The following is a 16,187-nucleotide window of genomic DNA, read 5'->3' on the forward strand; positions in this document are numbered from 1 at the left end:
CTTCAGCATCACTGTAGCACCAATCTTGGTGTCATCCGCAAACTTACTAATGATGCCTCTTAAATTCTCATCCATATTGTTTATATAAATGACAAATAGCAGTGGACACAACATCAATCCCTGTCGAACATCACTGGTCACAGGCCCCCAGTCCAAAAACAACAACCCTCCATCATCACCCTCTGTCTCCTACACTCCATCACCACTCACTGTCTCCTACCCTCCATCACCACCCTCTGTCTCCAACCCTCCATCATCACCCTCTGTCTCCTACCCTCCATCACCACTCTCTGTCTCCAACCCTCCATCATCACCCTCTGTCTTCTACCCTCCATCACCACCCTCTATCTCCAACCCTCCATCACCACCCTCTGTCTCCTACCCTCCACCACCACACTCTGTCCCCTACCCTCCATCACCACCTCTGTCTCCAACCCTCAAACACCACCCTCTGTCTCCTACCTTCCATCACCACCCTCTGTCTCCAACCCTCCATCACCACCCTCTGTCTTCTACCCTCCACCACCACACTCTGTCTCCTACCCTCCATCACCACCCTCTGTCTCCTACCCTCCATCACCACCCTCTGTCTCCTACCCTCCATCACCACACTCTGTCTTCTACCCTCCACCACCACACTCTGTCTTCTACCCTCCATCACCACCCTCTGTCTCCTACCCTCCATCACCACCCTCTGTCTTCTACCCTCCACCACCACCCTCTGTCTCCTACCCTCCATCACCACCCTCTGTCTCCTACCCTCCATCACCACCCTCTGTCTTCTACCCTCCACCACCACCCTCTGTCTCCTACCCTCCATCACCACCCTCTGTCTTCTACCCTCCACCACCACCCTCTGTCTCCTCCTTTCCACCACTACCCTCTGCTTCCTACCGTCAAACCAGTTTTGTATCCAGTTGGCAAGCTGTTCCTGAACCCATGTGATGTAACTTCACTAACTAGTCTACCACGTGGAACCTTGTCAAAGTTTTTACTGAAGTCAGTGTAGACAACGTCTAATACTCACTGTCCTGTTCATACCTAATGACCATTAAGCAGGGCATTCAGACCAGGGTGAGAGCTACAATCAGTGCAGTATTTGATTAATCACCGATCCTTGTCTGGTGCTTGACTCCTTTAGTGTGTGGAGAGAGCAGCTGAGTCAAGTGACTGACTCCTGCCTCTCAGAGGCAAAATTCTCAAGAGAGACTAGACATGCTTCTCCTAGCTTTGACTAAAGCTGCCATAGCCATAATGTAGGGATGCTCTTTCATTGGAGGAAGATGACTGATGGTGGGTTAACCTGATGGTCACCAAACCTCAGGCACGGGGTAAGGTTGACAAGGTAGCACCTTTGTGGTAATCTCAACCAGCATAGTGTTGGCAACACTCTGTATCACTAACCATCCTCCAGCCAACTGAACTATCTGACCCTCAGGTCATGACTACAAATAGAGTGAAGGCACTGATGCTGGACCCAGTTCTGAGGAAAGGTCACTGGACCCGAAACATTTCTCTCGCCACAGGCGGTACCAGACCTGCTGAGTTTTCCCAGCAATTTCTGATTTTGTTTCTGTAAAGTTCGAAGATGTTTGAAATCATATGAATAAATGGTTTGTGTTTAGAACTACCTCTGCATAATAAACAAGTTATACATCAACTCAAACCAATCCCAACAGACGTGTGGGGTTGGGGGGTGGTGGTAGGGAGTCACACGACAAGGATTACGGTGGAGCCAGTCCACATTGACTCAGTGGAGCCTTGAAGAACATACCTACTGTTTCTGCACCAGGTAGACGCCATGTCACATTCTTGTTGCGGCCCATTGCTCTTCTCTATCTCATCTATCAAAACAATTTGATTCACCCCATCCGTTCAATTGTCCAATTGAATCACTTTGTGCCCTACCTTCACCACAGAACCCTGATTTGCATAAGGTTATAATTATGCCCGATTTATACTTTGTTGTCCATCGAAAACTTACAGTGATGATGAAGATAGAGAGGGTGAGTCCACCTTTTAATAACATTGCTGTCCCGTTGCCACCCAGTGGCCTGTGTCTGAAAGCTGGATCCTGCAATTTGAACCTAGGCTGGCAGTGTAGCACAGTGCTGAGGGGTGCTACACTGTTGGTCTCGCTGTCATCTAAACAGCCATTTAGACTGCCTGCCATAGCGTCTTAGTGCCACATTTGTGGACCCCACCATACTGTCAGAAGATGAACAGGGATTTCTCTGGATACTCAGTCAAATATACACTCTCCAGCAACACCAAAATATAATCGGCCACCCATCTTGACCATTGTTTGTACCAGGAGAAAGTGAGGACTGCAGAGTGTTTGTGCTATGCTATTTTGCAGAATATAAACTGCCATACCATCCTTTAATTTGTGTGAAGAACTTGGGAAATTCTGAGAGAGATGGGTAATAGTCCACTTCCATCACCAGCTCTCAGTAGCAGCAGTGTCTACTAGCTACAAGATACACTGAACAAATTCAGCAAAGCGCATTGGACAGCACCCTCCAAACCCATGACCACTTCCATCCAGAAGGACAAGGGCAATAGATATATGGGAATACCAATGCTTGCAAGTCCCCTTCCAAGCCACTCACCATTCTGACTTGGAAATACATTGCTGTTGATTCACTGTTATTGGGTCAAAACCTGGAACTCTCTCCCTAACGGTATTGCAGGTCTACCTTCAGCACATGGACTGCAGCAGTTCAAGAAGGCAGCTCACCCCCCCACCTTCTCAAGGGCAACTAGGGACGGGCAATCAATGTTGGCCAGGCAACCATGCATCCCATGAGTGAATTTTTAAAAGTAATGGTGTGGAACCGCTTCTTCCTTTGTTTCTTTCTGTTTTTCATTCCAATGTCATTTTGCTTTCTAGTGCTAATCACTTAGAAAATCAAGATATGAAAATGTAAATATTTGGGCCAGGAGATTGTGTCTCATCACTTTCACTTTGTGACCTTGCGTTTGTAGAGGGAAGTTTCTCTTTATTCTTTCACAGGAGCATGGGGCTTATGTTGCTAAACCAGTAATTCGGTGGCCCCAGACTAATCCTCTGGGGCCACTGGGTTCAAATTCCATGGCAAAATCTGAATTCAATAAAATTCCTAAAAGTGACCATGTAACTATTATTGTTACCTAAATCCCATCTGGTTTATCACTACCCTTTAGGGAAGGTAGTCTGCTACTGCTCCTCAGATGATGCCTGACCTGCTGTGCTTTTCCAGCACCACACTCTTGACTCTAACCTCCAGCATCTGCAGTACTCACTTTCACCAATCTGCTATTTATATCTAATCTGGCCCAAATGTGACTCCAGACCCATAGCAAAGTGATTAGAACATAGAACATAGAAAAATATAGCGCAGTACAGGCCCTTTGGCCCTCGATGTTGCGCCGATCCAAGCCCACCTAACCTACACTAGCCCACTATCCTCCATATGTTTATCCAATGCCCCTTTAAATGCCCATAAAGAGGGAGAGTCCATCACTACTACTGGCAGGGCATTCCATGAACTCATGACTTGCTGAGTAAAGAATCTACCCCTAACATCTGTCCTATACCTACCTCCCCTTAATTGAAAGCTAAGGCAAGGAAGGATGGGCAATGAAAATTGGCATAGCCAGTGATTCCCACAAATCCCATGAATGAATAAAACGGGATGCTAGTGGTGAGGCACAAAAACAGAGGTTGTGGAGAGAAATCAGAGTTAACGTTTCAGATCGAGTGACCCTTCCTCAGAACTGATGGTAGCTAGGAAAATGTCAGTTCATGTGCAGAAGATGGAGCGGTGGGAGGGGTACTGAGCAAATGATAGAGCCCAAAGAGAGAAAAGAACAGTTGGATAGACAAACGCGTGGATAATAATCAGCCTGGGAGGATGAATAGCTGTTAATGGGAACTGTCAGTGGCTAGCAATGGGTTGTGTTTTTAATGACAGACTATGTGATGACAAGGCCTGGAGTATACTGAGTCTAGAAGGCTGCAGGGTTCCCAAGTGGAAAATGAGATGCTGTTTTTCCAGCTTGCACTGAGCTTTTCTGGAGCACTGCAGGAGGCCTAAGGCAGAGATGTTGGCCAGGGAACAGGCTGGGGTGTTGAAGTGGCAGGCAACAGGAAGCTCAGGGACTCTTTTGAGGAGAGAACATAGGTGTTCTGTGAAGTGGTCACTCCGTCTACACTTCATTTCCCCAAATGTAAAGGAAACTACTGCTCATGGTGAATCCCTGCTTAGAAGGCTGCAGCCCGTGAGGAGCTGGTACATTCACAGTGCTGTGAGGGAAGGGGTTCCAGAATTTTGGTGAACGAAAGGCAATGTATTTCCAAGTCAGGAAGGTGTGCAGTTTGATGGGGAACCCGCAGCTCATGTTGTTCCTGGGTATCTGCTGGCCTTGTCCTTTCGGATAATGGAGGTCAGGGGTTTGGCATATGGTCACCTGGCATGTTACTGCAGTGCATCATGTCGATGATCCACATAGCTGCCTCTGCAGATCAGAGGCAATGACAGTGAGTATAGCGGGTAAGGTGATAGTGAAGTGGGCTGCTTTGTCCTCAATGATATTGAGCTTCTTGAATGTTGTTGGACCTTCAATTGTCTTGGCCAAGTTTTTCGCCTCCCTTATTCTTAGAAAAATGAAAGTGTTGTCAGAATGTCGGAAACCTTCCTACATGGTTCCTGTGTCACGCTAACATAGCAGCCAGCAGAAATTATACTCCTTGATAAACTATTTCTGGCAAGTGCAGAGAATTTCTGCAGAAACCTGGTCCTGATACTCTGAGCATCTTGGGGCTTAAACACTATATACAACAGAGAGATATTAGTATTCTTCACTTTCAGTGATTCCTACACTTGCATGATGAAAACAAATAGTCGCACAGTGATAATAATTCATTCAAGACATCCACAAAGAATTGTTTCTGTTTGGCTTGGCTGAACCAGATCTCAAAACATTGGAATCACTCAGATCATAGGCAGGCTGGATTAATCAGTAGCAGGACATGTGCTACCCTCTTGCGAGCCCTTTGTCTAGTTCCAGCTTTTGAAATCTAATAGAGGTGAAAAGGCAAAAGGGGAACATTGTCGAGAGGCCAGCGGTTTATATCTGGAGAAGGTTACAGTTTCTCCCTTGGGTGGTGAGAAATATCTTTACCACAGTCAGCCAGCGAGACTGAAAGCAGAGCTGTGTGTATGGAGGTACACATCACAGGTCCAGATGCTGGCTGAACCATTGGCTTTTTCCCAGTTATAGCATGCTTGTGGAAGAGCTGATCTTCAGTGTGTAATGGCACCAGTAGTAGCTCTTCTCTCACCTTGTGCGTACTCTGAGCCAACAAAAACATGGTAGTACAATGATAATGTTGTTGGAGGGCATGGGTTCAAATCCTGCCATGGTAGTTGGCAGGATTTACAATGAGTTAATAGATCTGGACTGTTTAGAATGAAGAGATAACCTTAATCATTAGCACAAAAAGCTATTTGGTTCACTAATGCCCTTCAGGGAAGGAAATCTGCCATCTTTACCCATGTAACTCCAGATCCACAGCAATGTGGTTGACTTGTAATTGCTCTTGGAAATGGCTATAGCAAGTCCCTCAGTTGTAAGGGAAATGAGAGATGGGCATCTAAGGCTAACCTTGCAGTGATTGCTTCTCTCGAAGCATTTAAACACTGTGAAAAGGTACAGGCAAGTTGACTTTACCAACAATGTGCACACATTTCACAGGAACGAGGTGCATTCAGATGGGAAACGTGCAGGATATTACTGCTAAATTCTGGAAATCTCTTCTGGATGTGTAATTCAATTTGCCAATGACACTAAGATTAATAGGAAAATAAGCTTTTAAGAGGAGATAAATCTACAAAGGATATGGATCGGTTAAGTGCGCGGTCGAAGAAATGGCCAATAGAATATAATGTGAAACTTTGCAAAAAGACCAGACAACTAGTAGTCTGTTTAAATGGAGAGGGATTGCAGAACTTGGAAACAGCAATCAGATCTAGGGGTCCTGGTACGTGAATCATAAAATGTTAGTATTCATGTTCAGCAAGTGACAAGGAAGTCGAATGAAATGTTGGGTCATGTTGTGGGGAGATGGTGGCTCATTGCTGCCTTATGATGTTAGGGCCCCAGGTTCAATTCCAGCCTTGGGTAACTGTCTGTTTGGAGTTTGCACATTCTCCCTGTGTCTGTGGGGTTTTCTTTGAGTGCTCTGGTTTCCTCCCACAGTTCAAAGATGTGTAGGCTAGGTGGATTAGTCATGGGAAATGCAGGAATAGAGTAGGAGCCTGGGTCTGGGAGGGATGATATGGGATCAATGGGCCGAATGGCCTGCTCCCACACTGTACGGATTCTATGAAAAGCAGGAACTCTTTGCTACAGTTGTACATAGAGACCACCTCTGCTACGTGCTTACGATTTTGGTCTCCTTCTTTGAAATGAAGATGTCGTTCAGGGGAAACAGTTCGCTCAATTCACTCCTGGGATAATGGAGGAAGATTCAACAGGCTGGGGAATGGACTCATTGGAGTTCAGAAAACTGGGAGCTGATCTTATTGAAATATATGAGGTCCTGACGGATTTCGACAGGTTAGATACAAGGGAGGATGTGTCCTCTTGTGGCTGAGACTGGAATTAGGGAACACAGTTTCAGATTGAGATGAGGGGAATTTTTTTTTCTCACAGGTGAACATTCTGTTTTCAAAAAGTGGTAGACATTGGATCATTGAATTTATTTAAAGCTCATTTAGATTTTGATGAGGAAGGGAGACAGGTTATGTGAGACAGATAGAAACTGGAATGGAGACCACAAACAGATCACACATAATCTTATTGAATGGTGGAACTGACGCAAAGGGCTAAATGGCCTACTCCTGCTCCCAAAGCATATGCTCCCCCCTCTTTACATCTGCATTCCACATTTAAGAGACATCTCAAGACATATCCTTTTACCAGTCAATCCTTGATACAATGTTAATCTCCGGTGAAACACCTTGGGAGTCATCTTCCTCCTCAAGGGTGCTGCATAAATACAAGCTGTCACTGTTGCACTAGCATTTCCTATCAGATGTCTTTTTAAGGTCATAGATTGACAACTCAGACTGTGTCAGGGATGTCCATGATGGGAGAGGGGTAACCTTTGTAGCGTTTTAGAAAGAGCTACAGAGTCACAGAGCAGGTGGAGATAATCTGCTGGGAGTTAAGATGTAACTCCTCAGAAAAGAGTGTGGACAGTCTATTAGATTCTGGTACAGTTGTCCAAAGTACAGTTTTGCAATCTGGATACCTGACTGCAGGGATTTCAGACAGGAAACCTTTAGTGCTGGCACCTGAAGAGGGGAGATATAGTAATGCTGTCTGTAACCTGGACCTGCTGACTCTGCTTTATCATACCATAAAGCTCGCAGGCTATAAACCTGATGAGAATTTGTCTCGAGTTGACATGAATGTTTTTGTCATGATTGCATCTACTGGCGAGGACCTTGTGTATTGTACTCCCCATATAACTGTTAACTTTGAGTGACCTACAGAAGGGAACAATAAGTTCAAATACAAGGGGAAGGGTGGAGTCAGACTGAACGCTATTTTACCCCTCGGACATGTCTAGACCCAGGGTGTGATCTTCCCTCTGAAGAACTAACTCCGATGAGTTTAGCCAACTAGAGTCCAATGTTTAAACACCCATATCCCATTGCTTGTTCAGAGATCTTAGTCAGATATGCAGCTTTACTGAACATTACCTTTTACTTCTAACCCTATTTTATCTGCTGCTTGAATGGAATTTAAACCTGGGATTCAAAGTTAGAGATTGCTGGTGAAACTCAGCAGACCTGGCAGCATCTCTGGAGGACAAGCAGAGTTAATGATTTTCCAACATTTTTCAGTTCTGTAAAGTCAGACTGTACTTGAAGTATTAACTCTGCTTTCCCTCCACAGAGGCTGCCAGGAACTGCTGAGTTTCACCAGCAATCTCTACCTTTGAATCCCAGTTTTACCTTGTATTCAAACAGCAAACACAGCAGGGTTAGAGGTAAAAAGTGTGTTTGTTTTAGATTTCCTTCAATACTTCGCTTGTATAAAACTAGGATTCAGTTCTTCCACCACAGCCTTACTGTGAATCATGACACTGCACTGATTCTAAAAGTCACCATAGTCCTCCTGAACCATAGGGCTGCTCTCTCATTAGAGAGAGACGACTGGTGGTGGTTTAACCTGAGGGTCACCACACCACAGGTGAGGGGAGACATTGATGAGAATTCTGCATGGTAGCCTCAGCTGGTGTAGGAATTGAACCCATGCTGTTGGCTTCACTATGCGTCGCAAACCAGCCATCCAAAATAACCAACCCTAACCTTGATACTAACACCGGCATGTTCAACGTAAACTTCAGGGACGGTTAAGCCCACAGTGAAGGCCAGGGGAATGAACAAACGTTTATACTTGCTGTGAATTATTATTCTGCAGCTGCTTGGCACCATTAACCAGGCTAGAAATTATCGCACTCACTGTTTGTGTTTTCGTTCAAGCATGCTTTCAGGATGGAGGTGAACAGCATACAAAATGGCCGTGGCAAATGTCCACATGACCCAAACCGACCTTTTGCGAGCACTTTCATTGGTAAGCAATTTTCAATTTTCAAAGTAAACAACTTTAACAAGATCCTGATATTGAGAGAGTATGAATGTACATCATGTCTGGCAGATTTAAATGAGCCATGCTATAAGATCGACTGATTACCATAAATCATTGTTATTGTTGCTTTTCAGGTCCTGAAAATTGGTCAGGTTGCAGGTTCAGATCATAGCTACATTAGCGGGCATAACTGTCTCGAGCAAGAGAGAATCCCATCATCTCCCTTTAACATTGAAGAGCATTATTCTCACTGAATCCCTGACTATTAACATGCTAACGTTACCATTGATTAGGTCTTAACATTGATTAGGACTGGCCGACCAACAGGATAAATGCAACCATTTTCCAGCCCTTTTCAGTTCTGAAGAAGAGTCACATCAGACTTAAAATGTTAACACTGTTTCTCTCTCTGCCAAACCTACAGTTTCTCAAGCAATTTCTGTTCTTATCTTCAGCGAAGTCTCTCTTCAGTAATCTGCTAAGTGTACTTTTTCAAAGAGGCTCCAATAATCAGAATTCCCTTTTAAAGGAATCCCAATATTTCCTCTTCAGCAGTTCTTTTTTGAGAGTATGCTGTTCATCTCATATAATCCCCTGAGTTACATGTCATCCTACCTAAGATCAGCAACGCTCTTGTGCCAATCTGTCTCTTCCTAGCTCATGGTTTGACAAGCAGTCCTCAGTTTTAATCCTGTCAATGAATCACTCTTCGAAAGACCTGCACCAGGGAGATATTAAGATGGTTTTAATAGTTGAACAGAGAGACCGTGCCAGTTTAATGGCTGTTCCTAAAAGTCAAACCATTGTATCTAATACGGCCCTAAATGAACTAAAAAAAAATGGCCCAAACAATCTGTCACTGAAGTCGGAAACACCTTTTCCCTTCAGTTCCATGTTGCCCTGGAGGAGTGCAGTATATCACCATATTATTAGCAGCAAGCTAATACATTCCATGTGTCTCTGTTAGCAACATGGTGACCCCAGATACAAGTAAGTACAGTCATGCCTCATTAGTGCTGTATTTCTGAATAACAAAATAGTGTGACAATGTGAGGAAACAGCAACCTGCCCTAATGCTACTGCATTCCCAACGATTGCAGTGGGACCTCATCACGCTTCTCTCACTCAGGCCTGACATGGATTTGACTCCACCCTGCTCTCCCCTTGACCGTTCACCCCCCTGATGATCCCTCCATCCAGCTAAAACCCTTGGTTGTCTCAAAGCCCGTGACGTTCCTTATGGGAAGCACCATTCCTCCCGATGCTTCCATTCCCTTGGCCTGGAATTCTGAAGTAATTGAGATTCACAATAGGTGAGACCTTTCTAGTTGAGGGGCAGAAAGTGCGTGACCAAATGAACAGGGTTCAGCGGAGTCAGTGGGAGGTTTTGTCACTCCAGTAACTTATGCAGACGAGTCTTCACTCTCAAATCTTCCCAACCCACAGATCTGCAGCACTGAACTTACCCGTTTGTGATATGAAATTAGTTTTTCTCGCAGTGCAGTTTTAAAACATTAATTCTCTGGCTAGGCCAACATTTATTCCCCGTCCCTTACCACCCAGAGGGGCACTTGAGAGTCAATCACACTGCTGTCCAAAGACGTGCAGGTTAGGTGGATTGGCCATGCTAAATTGCGCAGTGATGTCCAGAGAATCATTGACTCCCAGCAGTGTGGAAGCAGGCCATTTGGCTCATTGAGTCCACATTGACCAGCCAAAGAGCAGTCCACCCAGTCCCACTCCCAAATCTGTAACCCTACATTCCCCATGGCCCACCTACAATAGCCTACGCATCTTTGGACTGTGGGAGGAAACCCATGCTAACACTGGGAGAATATGCAAACCCCACAGACAATCGCCCAAGGAATTGAACCCATGACCTTGGCACTATGAGGCAGCAGTGCTAACCACTTATCCACTGTGTCCACCCCTGGATATGCAGGCAGGTAGATTAGCAGGGTTACAGGGGTGGGGGCGAGCAGGGGACAGGGTCTGGATGAGATGCACTTCGAAAGGTCAGTGCAGATGATCATCATTTAACTCCTATTTCTGGGAGCCCGAGTCCCCAGAACATTACCCTGAGTTTCTGAATTAATAATCTGTGATAATATCACTAGGTCATCATCTCCCCCATGTGATAGGATTGCAACTTAACCCTGTGCTTTACTGATTAACAAATGGAGATCATACAGATTGAAAGCAGGCCATTTGCCCCTTTGAGTCCACACTGACCCTAACCCTGCATTCCTGGCTAATTCACGTCCTTGGGCACTATTTAGCTCAACCAATCCACCTAACCTGCATGTCTTTGGTCTGTGGGATGAAATCAACGCAGACACAGGGAAAATGTGCAAACTTCACACAGACAGTCACCCGAGGATGGAATTGAACCCAATTCCCTGGCGGCAGGAGGCAGCAGCCCTAACCACTGAGCTACCATACCACCCAAAAGGAGCGTTCATTATGTCTGAGATTACTGAACTGAGAGCAGGTTTGAAGGGGGCCATCATATTTTCTGACAATAGAGTCATAGACAAAAAGTGTGGTGCTGGAAAAGCACAGCCGGTCAGGCAGCATCCGAGGAGCAGGGGAGTCGACATTTTGAGCATCAGGTCTTCATCGGGACTGAAGATGATGAAGTGGTGAAGAGCTTCCCGATGAAGAACTTATCCTCAAAATGTCGACTCTCCTGCTCCTCGGATGCTGCCTGACCTGTTGCGTTTTTCCAGCACCACACTTTTTGGTTCTGATCTCCAACATCTGCAGTCGTCAATTTCTCCTAACAGACCCATCGAGTCATACAGCACAGAAACAGACCCTTTGGTCCAACTCGTCCATGAGGAATGGGAAAATGTTTGTTTGGAAAATGGTTCCACCACCCACTGACTTATGATGAGCACATTCCACAAGTTAATACCTTCGTTAAGTCAAATTGAAAGAAGGAAGACATTGGAAAGTTGGATATTCAAGCCCCTGATCCATTCATCTTCATCATATTGTTTCCCTGAGCTCACTCAGCCAATACCTGAGTACTATATAGTAACAACAATTTGCATTTATATGGCTGCACACAGGCAAGATTGAACAAGGTTTGACACTGAGCACATAAATGGGTATCGTTGCAGTTTCTCATTAATGATGAAAAGGTTTCTGGAATGGTGTATGAACAGGAAGGGTTTAGAGGGATATGGGCCAAGTGCTGGCAAATGGGTCTAGATTAGGTTAGGATATCTGGTCGGCATGGATGGGTTGGACCGAAGGGTCTGTTTCTGTGCTGTACATCTCTATGACTGTATGACTATGACACTAAGTAGACTGTGTGGAGGAACAGAGGGAAACAGAGAGATCTGGGAGGGAATTTCAGAGCTTAAGGTCTCGACAGGTAAAGGTAAGATTGTCATTTAAAACCATGGGTGAGCAAGAGTTAAAGGAGTGCGGAAATCTTGGATAGTTGTAGAGTTGGGATACACTGCAGAGAGAGGGAGAGGCAATGAAGGATTTGGAAACAAGGATAAGACATTTTTACAAACAAAACAGAAATTGCTGGAAAAGCTCAGCAGGTCTGACAGCATCTGAGGAGAGAAATTAAAATTAACGTTCTCTCCCCATATGCTGCCAGACCCGCTGAGCTGTTCCAGCAATTTCTGTTTGTTTCTGATTTCCAGCATCTGCAGTTATTTCGTGAGAATTTTTAATGCCATTTTTTTTAAAAATAGGAGTCCATGGAGTCCAGCAAATGCAGGAGTGAGGATACAAAGGAAAGCTACAATATGATATGTAACTGGACAATAGTGGCTTGCATTGAGAGGGATTGGGCAGTAGCTAGGAAGGTCCGTCTGCCACGCAGTCGGGTCTAGAGGAACACAGTCACATTTTTTGACTCTATACGCGTCTCCATGTCACAGGTGAGGAGCTGTACTCTGGACTGACAGCCGATTTCTTAGGGAGGGACCCTGTCATATTCCGCAGCCTGGGATCTCGCTCAGCCATGAGGACGGAACTCGACCAGCGCATGTTACAAGGTAAACAGTGACGATCATCAGTGGCCATTTCAACAATAAGTCAAGTGCATGTTTTCAGAACGTTTCACCTTGCACTCATCAGGACAAATACAAGAACGTCAAATTTCAAACAGAGCTTCAATTTATACCGCATCCAAAAAGGATGCTGATTGGTTGAAACATTTCCATAAGATGCTGTATGGTATTTAGTGTCAACAGCTCATCACTTTGGCTGTTGACAATAGGAAGAGTACTGACTGTACTTAACCCATCCATATTTGAGAAGCTCTCAACATAACATAACAATTGAGGGCGGCACGGTGGCACAGTGGTTAGCACTGCTGCCTCACAGCGCCAGGGACCTGGGTTCAATTCCCGCCTCAGGCGACTGACTGTGTGGAGTTTGCACGTTCTCCCCGTGTCTGTGTGGGTTTCCTCCGGGTGCTCCGGTTTCCTCCCACAGTCCAAAGATGTGCGGGTCAGGTGAATTGGCCATGCTAAATTGCCCGTAGTGTTAGGTAAGGGGTAAATGTAGGGGTATGGGTGGGTTGCGCTTCGGCGGGTCGGTGTGGACTTGTTGGGCCGAAGGGCCTGTTTCCACACTGTAAGTAATCTAATCTAAAAAAAACAATGTTAGATGTGATTCCGCGATTGAATGGCACTTGCTGAACAATCACAAGTGTGCCTAGAATTGCACAACAACCAATTTAAGATTATCAGTTGGGCTCGTAATGTCACTCATTTAATGTTTGGTAGAATCTGGATATATTAATGCTCAGGAATGTTATGGGAGCCAATGGTTTGGTCTTATTATCAATGGGCTGTTAATCCAGAGGCTCTGAGAACCCAGGTTCAACCATGAACCCTTTCCCAATTGTTGGCAAAATCCATTTGGTTCATTAATGTCCTTACCTGGTCTGGCCTACATGTGACTCTGGACCCACAGCAATGTAGGTGACTCTTGACTGTCCTCTGGGATATAGGGATGGGCAATAAATGCTGCCTGGTCAGCGATGCCCACATCTTGTGAGTGAATAAAAAAATCATATTTTGCAGGGAAAAAAGTACATTTCCAGGCTTTTTTTTGAATTAAATGAAAGCATTGGGGACAACATAGAATATAGCATGCTCATAGAAATGTTTCAAACCAATCAGATTCAACTTGCAACTGTTATGCACCCGGGCAGAACCCACCCCCACCCCATAAAATATTTTAAGAAGGTAGCCTAGACCCTAACATTTTCTTATCTTAAAGGCAGATGTGAAATAGGTTTTCCAGGTGTGATGCAGCTGGTCAAACCACTCAGCTTTACGCCACACAGAATTTATTTAAACACTACAGTTGAAACAACAAACAAAAGAAACCAGATTTTAGAATCACTTAACTCTTGGAAAACTTAACCAACCCAATACAGCAACTTAACTAACTAACTGTTTCAATATAGTAACATCCCATAAACACACCCCTTGGCAAAAAGGTAAATTCAAACACAGATTCTTACAGACAGGAGGGAACAACATTTAGAGAGAGATTTCAGAAAAAGGCCAGAGGAATTCTTTACTGAGGCTTGCAACACCCCTGGGCACTCACATCTTGTGACTGCTCCAGCTAAAACAAACCAGAGAAAACCTGAACTGGGAGAACTGGCCACTCCCCTTCCATCGTTAAACTAGCACCTCTGCCTTTACAACCTCTCTTCAAAAAAACCAAGGACAAACCATTTTGAAGTGACAGCCTCATCACACAAATAATCAGCTCTTCGTTTGAATGTGGTATAAATTGTTGCACTCTTTGAAATTTGACATTCTTGCATTTGTCCTGATGCGTACAAGTTGAAAATCTTTGAAAATATGTATTTTTTTCAACAATATGAGCAAAATATGTTATTTAGAGGGTTTGTTATACATTGAGTAATTTATTGTGTTACATATAGAGTGGTTGGAATGTACAGCTTGCTGCCCCATGGAATAATCAAGGTGAACAAATTGGCTGCCTTGAAGGAGAACCTGGATAAACACATGAGGAATGTTCTGCAAATTTATTCCCCTCAAGTGCCCATCCAATTCCCTTTGAATGCATCACCTCAGCTTCCACCAGCCTCATAGGCAGTGGGTACTGATCATTACCACTCGCTATGTGGAAGGGTCCTTCCTAACATCCCTAAACCCCTGGCACCATCTCAGGGTATTCCTCCTCTTCCTGCAGACCCCAAGTTCGTGGCCGCTCACCTCATTCCAGACAACGTGGATCGTGACAACGACAAGGTTTACTTTTTCTTCACGGAGAAGGCCATGGAGTCAGAGGGCAAAGTCCGAGCAATCTACAGCCGCATCGGACGCATTTGTGCAGTGAGTTGGAGATTCAGAGGATTATGGGGATCTGGTGGCAAAACAGGGTAGACGAAGATGAACAGCCCTGACTTGACCGAATGGCTTGAGAACCTGTGTGGTCTATTTGGGCTCCTACGCCTTTTAAGATCAGATTTACAAGGGTTCAGCAAAGATTATCAAGGATGTCACGGAGTCATAGGGATGTACAGCATGGAAACAGACCCTTCGGTCCAACCCGTCCAAGCCGACCAGATATCCTAACCTAATCTAGTCCCACCTGCCAGCACTTGGCCCATATCCCTCCAAACCCTTCCTGTTCAAATACCCATCCAAATGCCTCTTAAATGCTGCAATTGTACCAGCCTCCACCACATCCTCTGGCAGCTCATTCCATACACGTACCACCCTCTGGGTGAAAAAGTTGCCCCATAGGTCTTTTTTATATCTTTCCCCTCTCACCGTAACCCTATGCCTTCTAGTTCTGGACTCCCCGACCCCAGGGAAAAGACTTTGTCTATTTAACCTATCCATGCCCCTCATAGTTTTGTAAACCTCTATAAGGTCACCCCTTAGCCTCCGACGCTCCAGGGAAAACAGCCCCAGCCTGTCCAGCCTCTCCCTGTAGCTCACATCCTCCAACCCTGGCAACGTCCTTGTAAATCTTTTCTGAACCCTTTCAAGTTTCACAACATCTTTCCGATAGGAATGAGACCAGAATTGCACGCAATATTCCAACAGTGGCCTAACCAATGCCCTGTACAGCCGCAACATGACCTCCCAACTCCTGTATTCAATACTCTGACCAATAAAGGAAAGCATACCAAATGCCTTCTTCATGATCCTATCTACTTGCTACTCCACTTTCAAGGAGCTATGAACCTGCACTTCAAGGTCTCTTTGTTCAGTAACACTCCCTGGACCTTACCATTAAGTGTGTAAGTCCCGCGTAGATTTGCTTTCTCAAAATGCAGCACCTTGCATTTATCTGAATTAAACTCCATCTGCCACTTCTCAGCCCATTGGCCCATCCAGTCCAGATCATGTTGTAATCTGAGGTAACCCTCTTTGCTGTCCATTACACCTCCAATTTTGGTGTCATCTGCAAACTTACTAACTGTACCTCTTATGCTCACATCCAAATCATTTATGTAAATGACAAAAGGTAGAGGGCCAGCACCAATCCTTGTGGCATTCCACTGGTCACAGGCC

The 16,187-nt window shown here is 45.1% G+C and overlaps 1 protein-coding gene across 2 annotated transcripts in view; it reads left to right on the top strand.

Moving 5' to 3' along the window:
• Nucleotides 1-16,187, top strand: part of sema3bl (sema domain, immunoglobulin domain (Ig), short basic domain, secreted, (semaphorin) 3bl) — a 189,683-nt gene that overhangs the window by 128,204 nt on the left and 45,292 nt on the right. For both annotated transcript variants that reach the window (XM_060835364.1, XM_060835363.1), the window contains exons 5-7: nt 8,541-8,631; nt 12,552-12,668; nt 14,854-14,996. In XM_060835364.1, the coding sequence (XP_060691347.1) occupies nt 8,541-8,631; nt 12,552-12,668; nt 14,854-14,996 (351 nt within the window). The remainder of the gene's footprint in view (nt 1-8,540; nt 8,632-12,551; nt 12,669-14,853; nt 14,997-16,187) is intronic.

The sequence above is a fragment of the Hemiscyllium ocellatum genome, chromosome 14 (genome assembly GCF_020745735.1).
Source record: "Hemiscyllium ocellatum isolate sHemOce1 chromosome 14, sHemOce1.pat.X.cur, whole genome shotgun sequence".
Taxonomy (NCBI): domain Eukaryota; kingdom Metazoa; phylum Chordata; class Chondrichthyes; order Orectolobiformes; family Hemiscylliidae; genus Hemiscyllium; species Hemiscyllium ocellatum.